This window comes from Budorcas taxicolor, chromosome 2 (genome assembly GCF_023091745.1).
Source record: "Budorcas taxicolor isolate Tak-1 chromosome 2, Takin1.1, whole genome shotgun sequence".
In the NCBI taxonomy this organism is placed as follows: domain Eukaryota; kingdom Metazoa; phylum Chordata; class Mammalia; order Artiodactyla; family Bovidae; genus Budorcas; species Budorcas taxicolor.
This window is the reverse complement of record NC_068911.1, coordinates 62,411,150-62,429,620: the sequence shown is the minus strand read 5'-3', so window position 1 is coordinate 62,429,620 and position 18,471 is coordinate 62,411,150. Positions and strand designations below refer to the sequence as shown.

The 18,471-nt window shown below is 38.7% G+C and overlaps 1 protein-coding gene across 5 annotated transcripts in view; it reads right to left on the bottom strand.

Annotated features, from left to right (window-relative positions):
• TTN (titin) overlaps positions 1–4,412 on the bottom strand; it is a 274,868-nt gene extending 270,456 nt beyond the window's left edge. For all 5 annotated transcript variants that reach the window (XM_052636390.1, XM_052636391.1, XM_052636392.1 and 2 more), the window contains exons 1-2: positions 4,216–4,412; positions 1,933–2,036 (exon numbers count right to left, since the gene is read on the bottom strand). In XM_052636390.1, the coding sequence (XP_052492350.1) occupies positions 1,933–2,023 (91 nt within the window). In that variant the 5' untranslated portion in view covers positions 2,024–2,036; positions 4,216–4,412. The remainder of the gene's footprint in view (positions 1–1,932; positions 2,037–4,215) is intronic.
• Between the last annotated feature and the right edge of the window lie 14,059 nt (positions 4,413–18,471).

Below are 18,471 nucleotides of genomic sequence, written 5' to 3'. Positions count from 1 at the left end.
ATTTAATAGACATCATTAAAATCACAAAAGAGATTTATTAAAGTGAAGAGCCAAGGAAATTCTGAGAAAAAAAGTGACTGCTGTCCTCTTCAAAAACAAATAAAGAACAAAAGCAGCAAAGGGATCTGAAAGTTCAGCCTAACAGGCACAAGAGGACACGCCCATCTCTTTTCCTACTCTGTGCTTACGGGGACACAGTCTGCCTGACCTCTCCCGACTTTCAAATGCACTTCAGTAAAAACGTCATGCTCATACAGTAAGAGATGAAGCGGAACTCAGTCTTTCAGAACAACATGGATACTAGGAGTCGCAGGTAGAAAAGTATAATTCTCTTCACCCACCATGGATTGTGGCACTAGGGACTACGTGTACGCGGTTGGATGTTTTAAATATACTAAAATTCTGCATTCAGAAGCATGAGGCAAATTCAGAGCATGGTTTATTCTGCCTTCAGCCTGAAGGCAGGTGATCTAACTCAACTGAGGAAGTGAAGATGAGCAAGAGAAAGTTTATTTTGTTGTCTTTACATTAGTCAGTCTCCCACTGTGGCCGAGTGAATAGTTTATTTGACGAATTCATGGGTGTCAAATATTTTCAGTGGTGTTTTCCTAAGAATTCTGTTAGCATAAAGTGTGAAGGAACAAGAAGCTTATGAGGAAGCCAGATTCCATTAGTCCACAAGCAGGTGAACTTCCCAGTGAAGCTATCTATATATGATCTGCTTGTTCAAGAGTTACTGAGTGGTACAAGATGAATAAGTAAATTATTTGGAAGTCAGTCAGAGTTTGTCATGTATGAGAAGAATTGAATGGGTCTCTATATACATATACAATAGAAACTGAAGAATGATTATGATATTTATGTCAAATCATATGATATATCAAAATATCACACATGATATTTGTGCACTATAAAATAGTGTTACCCAGTTATGAATAAGATCGGCACATAAAACAGAAAACAAAATGTGGAAAGAGAAAGGAAAAGGAAATCTTATTTTATATTTTTATTATAAGCCATAAAGTTAAAAAAAGAAAAAGAACCATGCACCATGGAGGTGCATCAGGCATCAACTTTTAATTAATTCATATAATCTTACATAACCAATTATAATACTACAAAAGGAGAAAATGTTGATTAAATAATTTTCAGATTATTTACAATATGATTCATAGACTACCACCATTTTGTTACATGATGACAGGTCCCAGAAATCTTCCATTTTCAAAATCATCCTCTAACTGAGTTATAAAGAAGAAAAAGAAGGGGAAAAAAATGAGACAAAAGAACTTTCTATTAAATACAATTCTAGGGTTAGCATTTGTTTCTTTTTAATACGTGACACGAGTGGCATATATTATTTTGGAGTGTTATTTCAAAATGACTGGGAAATCTTTTCACTGACTAGAGTCACTTAAAGATTGAAAATAAAAGAATGAAACACTTAGGAGTTAGCTCATCATTGAAAGTTCTGCCTTTGAGAGGAGTCAGTTGTCTTGTGGTTTTTCCATGTGAAACCACAGAGGCTCAGGCACACGGAACAGTCAGCACCAGGCTACTCGCCCGGTAGCTCCGTGACCGGCCCCTATCGGTCTGGAGTACTTGGCTTCCAGTCTGGCTCTGCAGCTGAATCCAAATTTAGAATGACCAAATTTGGTCCTACTCAGAAGCTGGATTCTGACAACAGTTTTAATCCAATGCTAATTATTTTGCTTTGTGGAATTATAAATATGAATAAAACATTTTCAAACCATTATATTGTCCGATTTTGTCAGCACTCTAGGAATGGTATACTCTTATAATGACCCTTCCATTGAGCTGGGCCAATTTCACAAAGTGAAAGCAGGACTTAGGCTTAATGTTGAGTCCTCCAAAAAAGTTAACAGAGAGGAGGCACAGAAGACAGAGGAACATGTGAATGTGTGAGCTTACCACTAATGTGAGCCTCAAAGGTTGCGGTACTACCCTCCAGTACCACAACGCTTTGTAACGGCTGCGTAAACGTCGGTGCTTGAGTTGTCATCTTTTCAGGCACTCTGGAAAGGAAGAGAAAAGAAGAAAGAGGGTCACAACTGAGCTACTCTGTTGACAGCAGAAACACACATTTCCAAATAGGTTGCTTCTCAGATCATCTGTGGGCCCAGAGTGTTCTCTCTGGTGGCTTGAATTTGGCTTCTGAGTTGATTTGCAGCTTAACAGAGTAAGCAAGTCTAAGGGGAGATGGAGGAAAAAAATTGAAGCAAGCAGAGCAAGGAATGTATGCTAGTGGTCAGAGAGCAATTCAGTCTTACGAAAGGTGGGAAACCTGGGAAAGAGTCAGGAGAAAGAGAAAGCTGGAGGAAACTAGGGATCATGACAAATAATAAAAGCAAACATGTGAAAAGTGCGAAATGAATCTTTGCATCCCATCAATGTCTGAAGGAATTATTTTAAAATGTCCTTCCTCCCAGTATTTTTCACTCACTGTTATTTACAAAGTTGACATAGATTCAGGCATTATGAATTTAAGTAATCCAGGTGAATGTTTAAAATCGTAACCAAAACTAAAAGTTTAAACTTTATAATTTCTTTCCTTATTTGAAAAGTTTTAGAAAGCTTTGTCAACTAAGCACAAACCCTCTGTAGACAGCATACAGTGCTTTTTATTTCTTAATATTTCTTCATATTGTAATCGCTCACTAAATGTTGCTACTGCTGAAGTAAATATTCACAAAGTTTAAATTTAACTGGGTAGGCCAAAATTTATTACAGATCTTAAAAAATACTGACTTGAGTTCTTAGTAAAGAATAAATGTCCAGAATGCAAAAATGGAAGGCTGGTGTGAAGTGCAGCTGAAGTGAAAGCACCTATGCTTTTATAGCACAAATATTAAAAAAATCAAAGAAAATAACATGAAACTGGCAGTTAAGATCTTTTGTTAAGTGCAAGAAAGTATTTTGCCTATTAGTTTTAGATCATGAGAAGCATTTTCTGATGTATAAATACCTTCTTATTCAACGTCACTATTCCACTATTCTGACATAAAAAGCAGATTCTCAGCTGTCAACTGTTTCACTACTAGTGTTCATACAATTCTGTATTAATTAAAAGCTTATGGAGCAATAATTTTTCTAGTCACAATTACTGTCTTGTAACTTTCTACTTATGTTAAAAAGAAAATAAAACTAGAATTCTGAGACAATAGCATTTATATTTGAAAGATTCTGATAATATCCAAAAGGTTTTTTTTTCTTTTTAAAAACTGTTGCCAAGAATTCCTTAGTGTAACATATTATCTTTAGGACACAAAAACAATTTTTTTTGGCTAACTTTTTCTGTTTCCAAGTGAGTGCATCTTCTAAAAATAGCTGTATTCTTGTACCATTTATATACCTATGTATTTATAGGCATTTACAGTTAGTCATCTAATTTCAGGAAGATGAGAAATCAAGGCATAATTTGAAATAAGTCTCTAAAACACTACTTCTTGCCCTTAACATCAACATTTATTTAATATCATATAATTTGATGAGTTAAATTAAAACACATAATGAAATTCTAAGTGGTTTAGAAAACAATTATATAGCTTGTTTTCAAAATTTATAAATATATTGCAATTAACTGGCCTAAATGGGTCTTCTATTCTCATCATTTAGGTAAATTGGTGGCTTTAGCACTTGGTCTTGAGAGACCTTTGTCTAATTAGGGCTGAAGGTATGCATCTAAAATGTCATGTTCCCAAAATAAACTCTTCAGCAGATGACTGACAGCAGGCAAGTGTTCTGTCGCCGTCCTGCAACTGATACCTCAGCAGTTGATTCCCTTAAAAAGTCATCAGGGTGTAGCTGATACCACATGCATTTTATCAGAGCTATTCTTGGTGTGTCTCACTTTATCACTGAGTAATATAACCTTGAACATTCTCAACAACAACAAAAAAGTCTATAAAAGAAGCCAACATTTTGCATCATTTCAGACCTCAACTTTTCATACTTTTAGAATTAAATGCTTTTAAACAATTTGAATCACTAACTGCTGATATGCTAAAACATTGAACTTTTTAAAGACAAGCGTTCACATATTTTAAAACAGAAGTTAAAAAGCAGAGTGGATCAGAACCAGTACCAAATAGTCCGACAAACACCTTTACAGGCATTGAGCACACAAAGCTAGTAGGGAACTAGAAACTAATAAGGACGGGACTCTACTAATAAGAAAGAAAAGATGCTGCTCACCTGATTTCTCAGGAGTGCCCAAAAAGGGTGGGACTAAGCCCAAGGTTGCTTCTGAAACGACGTCCTATTTAGAGTTGGTTTTTTCGACCATCTCCAACATGAATCGGTGAGCCTCTAACTTAAAAACAAAACTACACAGTCAAGACTGTGTAGTTTTGCTTTTCTATGCAATCCCTACACCCGAGGCGAGGCTGGGAATGCACGACTGCTCAAGAGCCAGGGCCGGGTCAGGTCTTTTATTTGCCAGATCTGCTGACAGCCCCACGTCTCAGCGCAGGGCGCTGGCTGATTGGCTGTCCGAGGAAAGCATGATGGGAGCGGGGCCTATTTGGTAGTGGCGCAGACCACCTGTTCTTCTGATTGGCAGTGCTAAGTTTAGCACCTCAAAAGGGGCTTTACCAAGGAAACAACCGTACTTAAAGAATAACTCTGTTGAGGCCTGGGGAAGAGCCCTTGTCGCCCATGGTACTATCTGAAAATATGAGTCTGAGGAGAATTTTTAACAATAGAAAACACTTGTGGGCAATTATACAAAACAGTTCCAAACCTGAGGGCTCTGCCCTGAGTCAGGTCTGATGCCTGTTCCCTCCCCCCTTACAATCAACCAAATGGACCTGTCAATCATCACAAACAGATGACGGAGTTTATCTCATGCATGAGACTTCACCTTTTTTTTCTTTTTAAGAATCAGCGTCTAAAAACCTCAGCAATGAAGAGTTAATTTATGCTATCTATCTTCTCCAGAATCTACTTGTGCTTTGCAGAGTTAGGCCAGTGTTAATGAGCTTTGTGTTAAAACCCTGCAAGAAATAACAGTTGAAAGACAAAATCTGAACCTGGCTTAAGCTTAGCCAGTGTAATGATTTCTTTTTTCAGATTCCTTTTTTTCCCCCTGGCATTAATATTTACAAATATACAGGCACTGATCCTTACTGAGTAGCCAAGTGTTTTGTTTAAATCATCCATAGGGTTCTTTTTCAGGCACATGAAAGCTGCCTTACTAATCTCTGGAGTTTGCTGTTACTAATGGGAAGTAGTTAGGAGATGATATAGTTGCTATTTTAAGACTGAATTTAATTTCAAGCAAGAGATATTTCAAATACAAAAGAGCATACCAAAAGAGCTTTATAATAGTTCAGCTGAGAGATTTGTAAAGCTTCACTAAGAGGGAAGAAAATTGTCTTGTTGATAATAAAAAGAGATTTTTCTTAATAAAATAGACTAAAATTTTAAATTTTAAGTTAAGTTTATGTCTGTAATTAAAATGTCCCCTGCTGTGGAAGGCCATGCATTAGATTTTTCAACTTCCTGAGTTGTGATTAACTCATTAACAGGGCTTCTCTGGTGGCTCAGAAAGTAAAGAATCTGCCTGCATTGCAGGAGACCCAGGTTCAGTCTTTGGGCTGGGAAGATCCCCTGGAAAAGGGAATGGCTACCTACTCCAGTGTTCTTATCTGGAGAATTCCATGGAGAGAGGAGCCTGGCGGTCTGCAGTCCACGGGATCACAAAGAGTCGCACACGGCTGAGTGACTAACACATTTGAACTTATTAACACAAAACAGCACTAAAATATATTGGACAACTTATGTAATATAGTTATATAGACAAGGTGACATATTTAAACATTTGTCTTATTTTCTTAAGTGGTGATATCCATATTGCCGGTATTACTTTTCCCACTATAGACGCTATCTGCCAAAATCCTATTTGCCTGCTTTATTTAAAAACAACTAGTTTCATGTTACATATCATAAAAATAATTCCCAATTACAGACTATGTTACATGCAACTGGCCAGTCATAAAGAAAAGCAAGACTAGAAATGTCATGTGATCTTTCTGATTTGCAGTGTTCACCAAGCTGGTTATCTATTTAAAATGTGTTTGTGCACGTGTGTGTATGGTGAGTCTGTGTATGTATATACACTCTTAGATTCACCTGACCTAATGTGAAGCTTGTTAATGTGTTGTTAGGTTTGCTAGAACCAAAATCAAACCACTTTAATTCTTATGGGAATTAGAGTGAATGAATAAATATAATCTTGAAGCTTATGTCATTTTGACCTAGTGCAAAACTGAGAGTTCAAGAGCAGGGAAGGTGGACCATATATATTATAGACATAAGGTCAAGTGTTCTCCAAAGCTGCTTATCTATTCACTGTTGTTGGATGTTTTTAGACTTTGCAGCATTATCAAGATACTTGCCTTTTGGCATGTCCATCCTTATATGACATTCAGAGCTAAGAAGGAAGGAAGAAAAGAAGGAAAGAAAAGGAAGAAGAGACCTGTAGGTAAAGAGCTAATTTACTACTCTGGCAAGAGGCCATGTTATTGGATTAGTGAACAACAGTGGACAATACATGGTATTATGGTAAGCATTAGTTTTAAAATTAAATCTTCCATAGTTGTAATATAGTAAGCTAACCCAGTGGAAACTAAATACTACTCAGATTGGGGGAGCTTGCTGATGCAGTAAGATCTTAATTTATCACCCTAACAGTGGAGAGGAGTCCCAAAGATAATCCAAAACAGCTGATAATTCAAATATAATGCCTACTTAGTTTTGGAATGCATGGGGTGATTCTCTTTTTGAACATTATAGTCAAGGTTATTCAATAAATAATTAAGTGTATGCTCAGTGCTGAATAATGTGCTAAATTATTGTAATTTGGGATTCTATATTGCTTATTTACTCAACAAGCATTGCTTATTTGCCAGGCATTGTGCTAGACGATGGCTAAATAGTGGTGACCAACAGAAGTTCTGGTTCCTGTACTTTTGGAGATTATGGTCCATATAAACTCCTAATAAATTCTCAGTATTCTACAACTGAAACCTAGACTAGAATGTGTGTAAAACTTAGGTAGTATCTCCATCTACACAACTGTGGTTGTTGTCAGACTTTATTTATACTCCATAGGACAAGTTACCAAAGGAAGGACTTCAGTTCAGTTCAGTTCAGTCGCTCAGTCGTGTCCGACTCTTTGTGACCCCATGAATCGCAGCACGCCAGGCCTCCCTGTCCATCACTAACTCCCGGAGTTCATTCAGACTCATGTCCATCGAGTCAGTGATGCCATCCAGCCATCTCACCCTCTGTCATCCCCTTCTCCTCCTGCCCCCACTCCCTCCCAGCATTAGAGTCTTTTCCAATGAGTCAACTCTTTGCATGAGGTGGCCAAAGTACTGGAGTTTCAGCTTTAGCATCATTCCTTCCAAAGAAATCCCAGGGCTGACTCCTTCAGAATGGACTGGTTGGATCTCCTTGCAGTCCGAGGGACTCTCAAGAGTCTTCTCCAACACCACAGTTCAAAAGCATCAATTCTTTGGCACTCAGCTTTCTTCACAGTCCAATTCTCACATCCATACATGACCACAGAAGGACTTACTGGGGGTTATTTGAGAAATGGGTACACTTTTTAAGGCTAATGTAAGAGTCATTTCTGACAGGAAAGAGTAAAATTGATGTCTCTTATAATCCATTAAATTTGTGTGTGTGTGTTCTTACTGTATTAAACACAACTCAAGCACTGTGATTATAGCAATGCATGCGACAGAATCTCTGCTCTCAGAGTCTGCATTTTAGCAAGCAGTAATCTAGTAACAGGAGAACTATAAAGTCCTTTCCACTCATAAAGTGTTTCAAAGCTGAAATATTGGCTTATCATTGAGCTATTTTTACATAGGGAAGTAGAAAAGCAAATTCAGGAATTTCATAGGAAAGAATGTGCTGACCCAAACAACCCATTCTGATGGATTAAGATCTGTGGTCCTTGAATTACAAAGGCAGGCAAAGCTACAGCAGAGACATGGGAACAAGGAAGTGCTCCTTGAAATTCCAGATTTCTCTTTGTCCTACATGTTACTACGTCTAGTTACAATTGCTTTCGGAGAAGGCAATGGCACCCCACTCCAGTGCTCTTGCCTGGAAAATCTCATGGACGGAGGAGCCTCGTAGGCTGCAGTCCATGGGGTTGCTAAGAGTTAGACACGACTGAGTGACTTCACTTTCACTTTTCACTTTCATGCATTGGAGAGGGAAATGGTAACCCACTCCCGTGTTCTTGTCTGGAGAATCCCAGGGACGGGGGAGCCTGGTGGGCTGCCATCTCTGGGGTTGCACAGCATTGGACACGACTGAAGCGACTTAGCAGCAGCAGCAGCAGCAGCAGCAGTTACAATTGCTTTAGGAGTAAGATTGAATTAACTGCTTTCTACAATTGTTTACAGGTATGCTAATAGTCACTCACACATTTAATGGCACCTTAAATACAAAAAGTTTATTTTACACACGTGTGACACTTCTATCAAAATAAGAAAGATCAAAAAGTTGTTCTTGTGTTTCTTGGGAGCCCTGACTCCAGGGACATGTGGCAGTTTACTTTCACCCTATGCGGGCTTAGGCAACTCACTTGAATCTCAGAGTCTCACATTTGTCGGTTGTAAATTGGGGATTATAATATCTACTTCAAAGGGTTTGAGGGGAAGATTAAATGACAGAATGAACATGACAGTGTCCGGGACAGTGAGAATGTGACAGATTATAAGCATTTAGTTTGTTCGCTGCTGCCAAACATGACATAAAAGAAAATCATTTCTGTGCTTGATAATATTAATTTAATCCATTATCTACCCAACTGAATATCCAAAGTAGTGTTCTCCAAGGAATCTTTGAAAAAACTATAAGTTAGCTCATAGAAACACATCATGTCTTTCCCTGAAGGACCTCAGAAGGTGACATGACATTTATATGTGAAATTAAAGCAAAACTCAAGAACTATTGGTATCTTAAAGAAGAAATAAGCTGGGTTTCTGGGACCTTGGCACAGGACACCTTAAACCAGATCAAACCCAACCACAAGCAGATGCTCACAGGTGGTGATATTATTGTCAAATAATAAGCTTTACATACACCAAAAAGAGATAAGCTTATTTTATCCAGTAACTACTGCAGGCACAGACCTAAGGATTAAGGGCTCTTTTGGGGCCAAAAATGTCTTTGGAGATGAAAAATAAGTTTTGTTCCAAAAAACTTGGCAAAAATGAAAAATAATAGATGTTTATCACATGCCTACAAAAAATGAAAAAGACATGTTAGCTCTGCTGTTTACTAGTTAACATGTCTTTTTTTGTAGGCATGTGATCAGTTCAGTTCAGTCGCTCAGTCATCTCCGATTCTTTGCCACCCCATGAACCACAGCACGCCAGGCCTTCCTGTCCATCACCAACTCCCCGAGTCCACCCAAACTCATGTCCATCAAGTCGGTGATGCCATCCAACCATCTCATCCTCTGTCGTCCCCTTCTCCTCCTGCCCTAAATCTTTCCCAGCATCAGGGTCTTTTCAAATGAGTCAGCTCTTTGCATCAGGTGGCCGCAGTATTGGAGTTTCAGCTTCAACATCAGTCCTTCCAATGAACACCCAGGACTGATCTCCTTTAGGATGGACTGGTTGGATCTCCTAGCAGTCCAAGGGAGTCTCAAGAGTCTTCTCCAACACTACAGTTCAAAAGCATCAATCCTTCTGCACTCAGCTTTCTTTATAGTCCAACTTTCACATCCATACATGACCACTGGAAAAACCATAGCCTTGACTAGATGGACCTTTGTTGGCAAACTAATGTTCCTGCTTTTTAATATGCTGTCTCAGTTCAGTCACTCAGTTCAGTCGTGTCTGACTCTTTGCGACCTCATGAACTGCAGAACGCCAGGCTTCCCTGTGCCTCACCAACTCCTGGAGCCCACCCAAACCCAAGTCCAACAAGTCGGTGATGCCATCCAACCATCTCATCCTCTGTCGTCCCCTTCTCCTCCTGCCCTCAATCTTTCCCAGCATCAGGGTCTTTTCCAATGAGTCAGCTCTTCACATCAGGTGGCCAAAGTACTGGAGTTTCAGCTTCAACATCAGTCCTTCCAGTGAACACCCAGGACTGATCTCCTTTAGGATGGACTGGTTGGATCTCCTTGCAGTCCAAGGGAGTCTCAAGAGTCTTCTCCAACACCACAGTTCAAAAGCATCAATTCTTTGGCACTCAGCTTTCTTCACAGTCCAACTCTCATCCATACATGACCACTGGAAAAACCATAGCCTTGACTAGATGGACCTTTGTTCGCAAAGTAATGTCTCTGCTTTTAAATATGCTGTCTAGGTTGGTCATAACTTTCCTTCCAAGGAGTAAGAGTCTTTTAATTTCATGGCTGCAGTCACCATCTGCAGTGATTTTGGAGCCTAGAAAAATAAAGTCTGCCACTGTTTCCCCATCTATCTGCCATGAAGTGCTGGGACTGGATGCCATGATCTTTGTTTTCTGAATGTTGAGCTTTAAGCCAATTTTTTAACCCTCCTCTTTCACTTTCACAAAAGGCTCTTTAGTTCTTCTTCATTTTCTGCCATAAGGGTGGTGTCATCTGCATATCTGAGGTTATCGATATTTCTCCCGGTAATCTTGATTCCAGCTTGTGCTTCATCCAGCCCAGCGTTTCTCATGATGTACTTTGCATATACGTTAAATAACCAGGGTGACAATATACAGCCTTGATGTACTTCTTTTCCTGTTTGGAACCAGTCTGTTGTTCCATGTCCAGTTCTAACTGTTGCTTCCTGACCTGCATACAGGTTTCTTAAGAAGCAGGTCAGGTGGTCTGGTATTCCCATCTCTTTCAGAATTTTCCACAGTTTCTTGTGATCCATACAGTCAAAGGCTTTGGCATAGTCAATAAAGCTGAAATAGATGTTTTTCTGGAACTCTCTTGCTTTTTCGATGATCCAGCAGATGTTGGCAATTTGACCTCTGGTTCCTCTGCCTTTTCTAAAACCAGCTTGAACATCTGAAAGTTCACGGTTCACGTATTGCTGAAGCCTGGCTTGGAGAATTTTGAGCATTACTTTACTAGCATGTGAGATGAGTGCAATTGTGTGGTAGTTTGAGCATTCTTTGGCATTGCCTTTCTTTGGGGTTGGAATGAAAGCTGACCTTTTCCAGTCCTGTGGCCACTGCTGAGTTTTCCATATTTGCAGGCATATTGAGTGCAGCACTTTCACAGTGTCATCTTTCAGGTTTTGAAAGAGCTCAACTGGAATTCCATCACCTCCACTAGCTTTGTTAGTAGTGATGCTTCTTAAGGTGAACTTGACTTCACATTCCAGGATGTCTGACTCTAGGTGAATGATCACACCATCATGATTATCTGGGTCATGAAGATCTTTTTTGTACAGTTCTTCCATGTATTCTTGCTACCTTGTCTTAATATCTTCTGCTTCTCTTAGGTCCCTATCATTTCTGTCCTTTATTGAGCCCATCTTTCTATGAAATGTTCCCTTGCTATCTCTAATTTTCTTGAAGAGATCTCTAGTCTTTCCCATTCTATTGTTTTCCTCTATTTCTTTGCACTGATCACTGAGGAAGGCTTTCTTATCTCTCTTTGCTATTCTTTGGAAGTCTGCATTCAAATGAGTATATCTTTCCTTTTCTCCTTTGCCTTTTGCTTCCCTTCTTTTCACACCCATTTTTAAGGCCTCCTCAGACAGCCATTTTGTTTTTTTTGCATTTTTTTCTTGGGGATGATCTTGATTCTTGTCTCCTGTATAATGTCATGAACCTCCATCCATAGTTGATCAGGCACTCTATCAGATCTAGTCCCTTAAATCTATTTCTCACTTCCCAATGTATAGTTATAAGTGATTTGATTTAGGTCATACCTGAATGGTCTAGTGGTTTTCCCTACTTTCTTCAATTTAAGTCTGAATTTGGAAATAAGGAGTTCATGATTCGAGCCACAGTCAGCTCCTGGTCATGTTTTTGCTGACTGTATAGAGTTTCTCCATCTTTGGCTGCAAAGAATATAATCGATCTGATTTTGGTGTCGACCATCTGGTGATGTCCATGTGTAGAGTCTTCTCTTGTGTTGTTGGAAGAGGGTGTCTGCTATGACCAGTGCGTTCTCTTGGCAGAACTCTTAGCCTTAGGCATGGGATAAACATCTATTAGTTTTCATTTTTTAACGTGGTTGATATTTAAGGGATGGATTCTCCAAAAGTAAAAGAGCCTGTGTGGGACAAAATCCTACAAATGACCCGGAAGGCATCTCTACTATCCCAAGGCTAAAAGTGAGCCTTGAAGTATTTTAAAGACCCTTTGAGCCTTAAATGATGATTTATGTTCTTTTGGAATTCTGAAGGGTTTGTGTGTCTGTTGAAGAGATATAGGTTATTTCTTTTTAACCTCTACTTTACCCTATCTATTTTGAATTCTGAGTCAGATACCATCCCCTCCACCCACATTTCCTCACCTAATTATAAACATAGAATCCTTCTGAAGCAAGCCTTACTGTGAAAACAAAGGGCAGGATGCTGAATATACTTTGGCTGCCCGTGCATCCACTGCCTACCTCCTTCCATCCTATGGGATGTGTTGCGAGCGAAATGACACAAAGACAAAACACACGAGACACACAAGAGACAGACAATTCACACTCTGGCCGGAGGAACAGAACTGCGCAAACAATTTGCGGTTTATTATTATAAAGCCCCCTAGGCAAAATTCCAGACTGCATGAATAAGCCTTTTCAGTACAGTGCAGGTGCATACATGTTATCGTACAGCAAGGGGAGTGAAATCCCTGTCTACTGCAGAGTCTGTCCAAAGCCCTCTTTTCCTTCTTATCACAAGAAGGGAATGCTCCCTCGTTTGCAAGGAACCATTAAACTCAAGGCTGTGTCCAGACTCCTTGGCAGAACGCCTCGTTTGCAAGCACGTTCAGCCTGAGCAGAGAGACCCGTTTGCAGGCACATCTCTGCTACCCTATTAACCCTTCAGGATGTACTGGCAGGAGAGTTTGGGGTATATATTCCTTTGGATCCCTCCTTGTCTGGCTGTAGTTTGGCCTTGTCCGACTTGTGACTATGCTCTTACTGGGGACCCCTTTCCTACGGGTAAACTCTTTGGCTTCTGGTAACTGCTCCTTTCCCATGGGTTTTTAGCTGGGTTTTTCCCAGGGCTCTTCACTAGCCAAGGTTAGTGCTCACAAACCTGTCCACACCTTGTAATAGTCCCTTGACTCAACTCTCTTCACTTATGCTACAGAGTTGCATGTGCTTCCTGCCTGACTCTGACCTAACCTACTTGTATAGAGACAACAATAAAAATTTCTTACAAATACCATATGATATATGTGGAATCTAAAATATGACACAAATGACCTCTTTCTATGAAACAGAAAGAGACTCACAGACAGAGAGAACAGACTTGTGGTTGCCAAGGGAACAGTGGTTGGAAGAGGGATGGATCGGGAGTTTGGGATTAGCAAGTGCAAACTATTATATATAGAATGGATAAAGGACAGGTCCTACTGTATAGCATAGGGAACTATATTCAATATCCTATAACAAACCATAATGCAAAAGAATATGAAAAGTATGTATGTATGACTGAATGATTTTGCTGTACAGCAGAAAGTAACACATTATATTATACTTAATAAAATAAATTAAAAAAATAAAAACTTCTCTTCCAACTTCAAGCTAAACCAACCAAGCCTTTACCTTATTACTAGATAATTGTTTCCATTTCCAATAGACTTATTCCTTAACCTGACAGGCTTAATGTATTTTTTACATTACCTTCAGAGTTTTATTCTGTTCCTTTTCTCTTCCTCCATTCTTCTCTCTCATATCTTTTCTTCTCAAGTTATTTTTGAGGGTCTTCCATATACCAAGAACTTTGGAGGCTGTGGAAAGGGTAATATCCTTCCCTTACTAATTGGAAAGACAAGAGAGCTATGTAACAATTCAAGGAAAGACAGTGGAAGCGAAGAGCCTAAAATGACTGATAAAGATACTAAGTGCTCAGGAGCCATAAAAGCAGAAGTCTTCATGGAGAGGATAACTTGGGCCAGAAACTTTGCATTTCATCACCCCCCCCGCCCCTGCCAATAGTTAAGGCATTTCAGCAAAATCAGGTAAAATATGACAAAAAAGAAACAGAAATGAAGAATGCCTTTCAGAGAAATAAAAACAGAGGAGAAAACTAAACCCATGTCAAGAAGAACACAAGCTCACATACCAACAAGGCAACTTTACTTACTATAGGTGATCTTCACGTTTGATGGTGAGCTTCCTAAAAGTTAAAGAATAAAGAGACATGATTTTCAATCTAGAGAGGGAAGCATACCAATTCCTTGGGGAAGTGCAATTTTTTAAATGCTGAATTTTAAAAATTTATGAGGTACAACTTTACAGAGAGTGTATTGAGTGATATATAGAACATAAAGTATTTAATAATATATCTTTTGCAGATGTAGGGAACTGATTTATAAGTTGATATTTTTGGTAGAAGCTTTGAATGAAAGTCAAGGACATAACACTAAAAGGTAACTCACTAAATGCAACTGAATGAGGGATAGAGGAGCTATAGGGCAAGTATAAAAAAAAAAAGCATGGAAATGGGGCTCTACCTCTTGACCCATGAATAGGATTTATAATATTCAAAAGATCTTTGGTAACTATTAATATCACCTATCAGGTATTCCTTTGATATGCATTGAAACTGAAAGCTAGGAGTACTCTGGCTAGGATCCTGGTTGTCTGTGTGTTTGATTGACAAGTGGTTAACATTTTTTTTTTAAATTTATTTATTTTATTTTAATTGGAGGATAATTTTCTTTCTTTCTTTCTTTTTTTTTTTTGCTTTTGCCCGAGCTCAATATTCTTTTTTTTTTTTATATTTTTTTTAATTTTTACTTTATTTTACTTTACAATGCTGTATTGGTTTTGCCATACATTGACATGAATCCACCACGGGTGTACATGTGTTCTCAAACATGAACCCCCCTCCCACCCCCTTCCCCATAACATCTCTCTGGGTCATCCCTGTGCACCAGCCCCAAGCATGCTGTATCTTGCATCGGACATAGGCTGGCGATTCAATTCTTACGTGATAGTATACAGGTTAACATTATTTTTAAGAGTATTTTTTTAAACACAGTTCACATTCCCTGTTGTAAAGTTTCCCACATTGTTTCATTGGCACTAACAACAATTACTACTTTACCAAATCATTTACATTTTTGTAAGCAAATCCAGTTCAATAATCATGCTCTTTGATTGCAGACTATTGGCGTAGAATAGTCCTTAGAGACGTTGAGTAGATCTTCTCTTTGTACATGTATAAGAGGCAAGCAAACACCCTGGGGAAGGTCAGCATGGAATGCAAATCTCTGTCTCTGAGTGAGAATCTGCTGCTGTAGGAGAAGGCTAAAGGTTCCAGCTACACATTGTTTTTCATGAGTTAGTGACACAAAAGGGCTTTGAAGATAAAGCCATGTCACATGTCAATATTAGAACCAGCCAAGTTGTCTGTCTCATATCTCTGTTTCTAAGAGTTTTGTTTAAAGATTTAGGGGTTAATATTTGGCAGTGGGTATGAGCAGGAATTACCACTAGAAAAAGATATTAAAGGGATTAGTCAGTTTAAGCATTTGATCCTTGAAATTCTAAGGGTCAGAAAGCTGTGCATACCAGTAAAATAAATCCAGTGGGCTGAATAGGTTCATGACATTAAAGGTTTAACATTTGCGGGTTTGACACATTGTGAGTAACACTGCAGAATCATGGCAGTTAATTCTGGGAAAATGTGAACTTCAATTGTTTATAATACAGCTATGTATGATAGTGTCTAATAAGTGGGCCATAGCAGGTCAGACACACATTAACGTGTGGCTTTTGTTCTCTATTTTTGCCACATAGAAATATATTAAATGATGGAAAAAAACAGTTCTTTTAGAAATCTGTAGTAGGAAATATAAACGGAAAACTTCTGTCTGCCAATAGGGAGTTTTTGTACTGATACAGTAGACCGTTTGGTAGCTCTTGAAAAAGGAGAATGGTGAAAAGGGAAACTGCTTTATCAGAAATTACACCTTACAATAAAACTATAGCAAACTGCCAGGTATTGGCAAAGCAATATAAAAATAAATTATTAAATAGAATAGAGTATCCAGAAATAGATCCATGGAGATCTGAGGAATGAATCTGTGATGGTTTAGTTCACCATGGTGCTGATATAATTGAATATTTGTTCAGAAGAAAGCACCTCATGCCATGTAATATAAATCTCAAATGGATTAAATATCTAAAAGTGAAAAGATCATAATAAACTAACTACACAAAGAAAAATACTTGTGGAACCTCTCAGGTTGGACAGACTATCTTAAGCAAGACTGGAAACTCAGAGGCCTGAATGAGTCACCAAGTAAATAATTGGATGGCACGACCTATCCTAGTCAAATTCCAAAGATGGAGGGAAATATTTGCATACATGTGTCAGGAAAGGGTCAAATGCTTCAAAATGTAGAGGTATGAGTATCAAGATGATTAGTTTAGCGATGTTTTAAGTGGAAAAACATTGGAAATAACCTGAACATCGATCAACACAGGAATGGTTGAATGCTAGATCATATAACCATTATAAGAACATCATCCAGCAACTACAGATAGTGAGTTAGAACCATATTGCCCCACAAACATGGCTAAGGCAGTAGATGAAAAGCAAGTTCCAAAATAATATAAAATGCATATTATTTTTGGCCATAACAATCTTTATTTCAGTCATAGTTCTTATTTGCTTGTTGTTGTTTGTATGTTTTAATGTTTTTTAAATTTTCTTCTGATTCTTCCACTGGGCTATAAGTTCTGTAAATATATTTTAAGCAACAGAATCTGTTTAGTTGGCTTTTAAATCCCTGAATTCTGACCCAGTGCTGTACTAGGTAGAAGTTGCTCATTAAATATTTGTTTGATGGGAATCTATAGCAAACTTTTGGAATGATACTAAAAATCTGTTAAGAGCGGTTTCCTTTAGATAGTTGGGCCTCAGTTCAGTTCAGTTGCTCAGTCCTGTCTGACTCTTTGCAACCCCATGGACTGTAGCACACCAGGCCTCCCTGTCCATCACCAACTCCTAGAGCTTGCTAGAACTCATGTCTATCAAGTTGGTGATGTCATCCAACCATACCATCCTCTGTTGTCCCCTTCTCCTCCTGCCTTCAATCTAGTTGTCCCAAAACAAGGATGAAAAACTTTCAGATTTTCCTTTACACCTGCCTGAAGTGTTTGTATTTTCACCATGAGCATTTATTACTTTTGTTTGAAAAAAAAAAAAAAAACCCTGTAATTACTATCATGGTAGTTTATCCAAAACCAGTTGTGAAATTAAAAAATATAAAATCTAGTCAATAAAATTGAAACAGATAATAAACAAAAAACTTTCTCTGTGAAAAATACCCACTTAAACTGCTTTTCTATGTATGAAGGCCACCAAAAGCTGAAGAAGTCTAAACAAGGGAAATCACACCTATGCAGAGGGAAAAAGAGGCAAAGAGGCCTTGTGTATTGAAGCATAAGCTATGTTATCTGGGTAGAGGGAGCCTGAATTACTTTTATAAACAGCAAAGAAAATTCAAACAATGACAAAAAGCTGTTTGGACCATCATCCCATAGCTGACATAAATAAGGCAGTTGAGTAGGAAATAAGCCTTCTGGAAAAATCTTTCTTTGCTATTGGTGCTTTGTCTGTCTCTCTTGAATGGCTGTCTGGAACCTCCATTCCACTGTAAACATTCTGCATAATTGGTCTTTTCAGAGTGCTCTCTCACCTCCTTGCTATACCTGAAATGTGGGTCTCCCTGGAGGATGCTGCTTTCCTTGTGGGCTCACCTGGTAGCAACTGCTTGGTGTTCACTCAGCCGTGTTCTGGGTCTTCTCAGCTTCCCATCACCACCTCTACACACTACATTTTGACTCATGAACATAGTCTACTTTGCCGTTGAAGCTAAGGTTCTTGGACCACCTCTTTCAACTCTTCTCCTCCAGACTTTCAGGTCCTTCTTCTACCTTCATTAAGGACATTAGCACTACTTTGCTAAGCCCTGAGGCTGCCCCAAGGGACTCCAACCTCAATGTGTGATAACAGCGGAGGAAAGGATGGACAGCCCAGATTTTGGAGCAGACAGACTTCAAATCAAATCTTGCATGTGCAAGTTATTAGCAGAATGACTTTGAATTAATCACTGAAGCTTGGTTTCTTCTCTGTAAAATGAGAATACTCTCTTCTGCATAGTGAGAATTTTCATTTTACTGTTTATTAACTACACTTTGCCAACAAAGGTCCGTCTAGTCAAGGCTATGGTTTTTCCAGTGGTCATGTATGGATGTGAGAGCTGGACTATAACGAAAGCTGAGTGCTGAAGAATTGATGCTTTTGA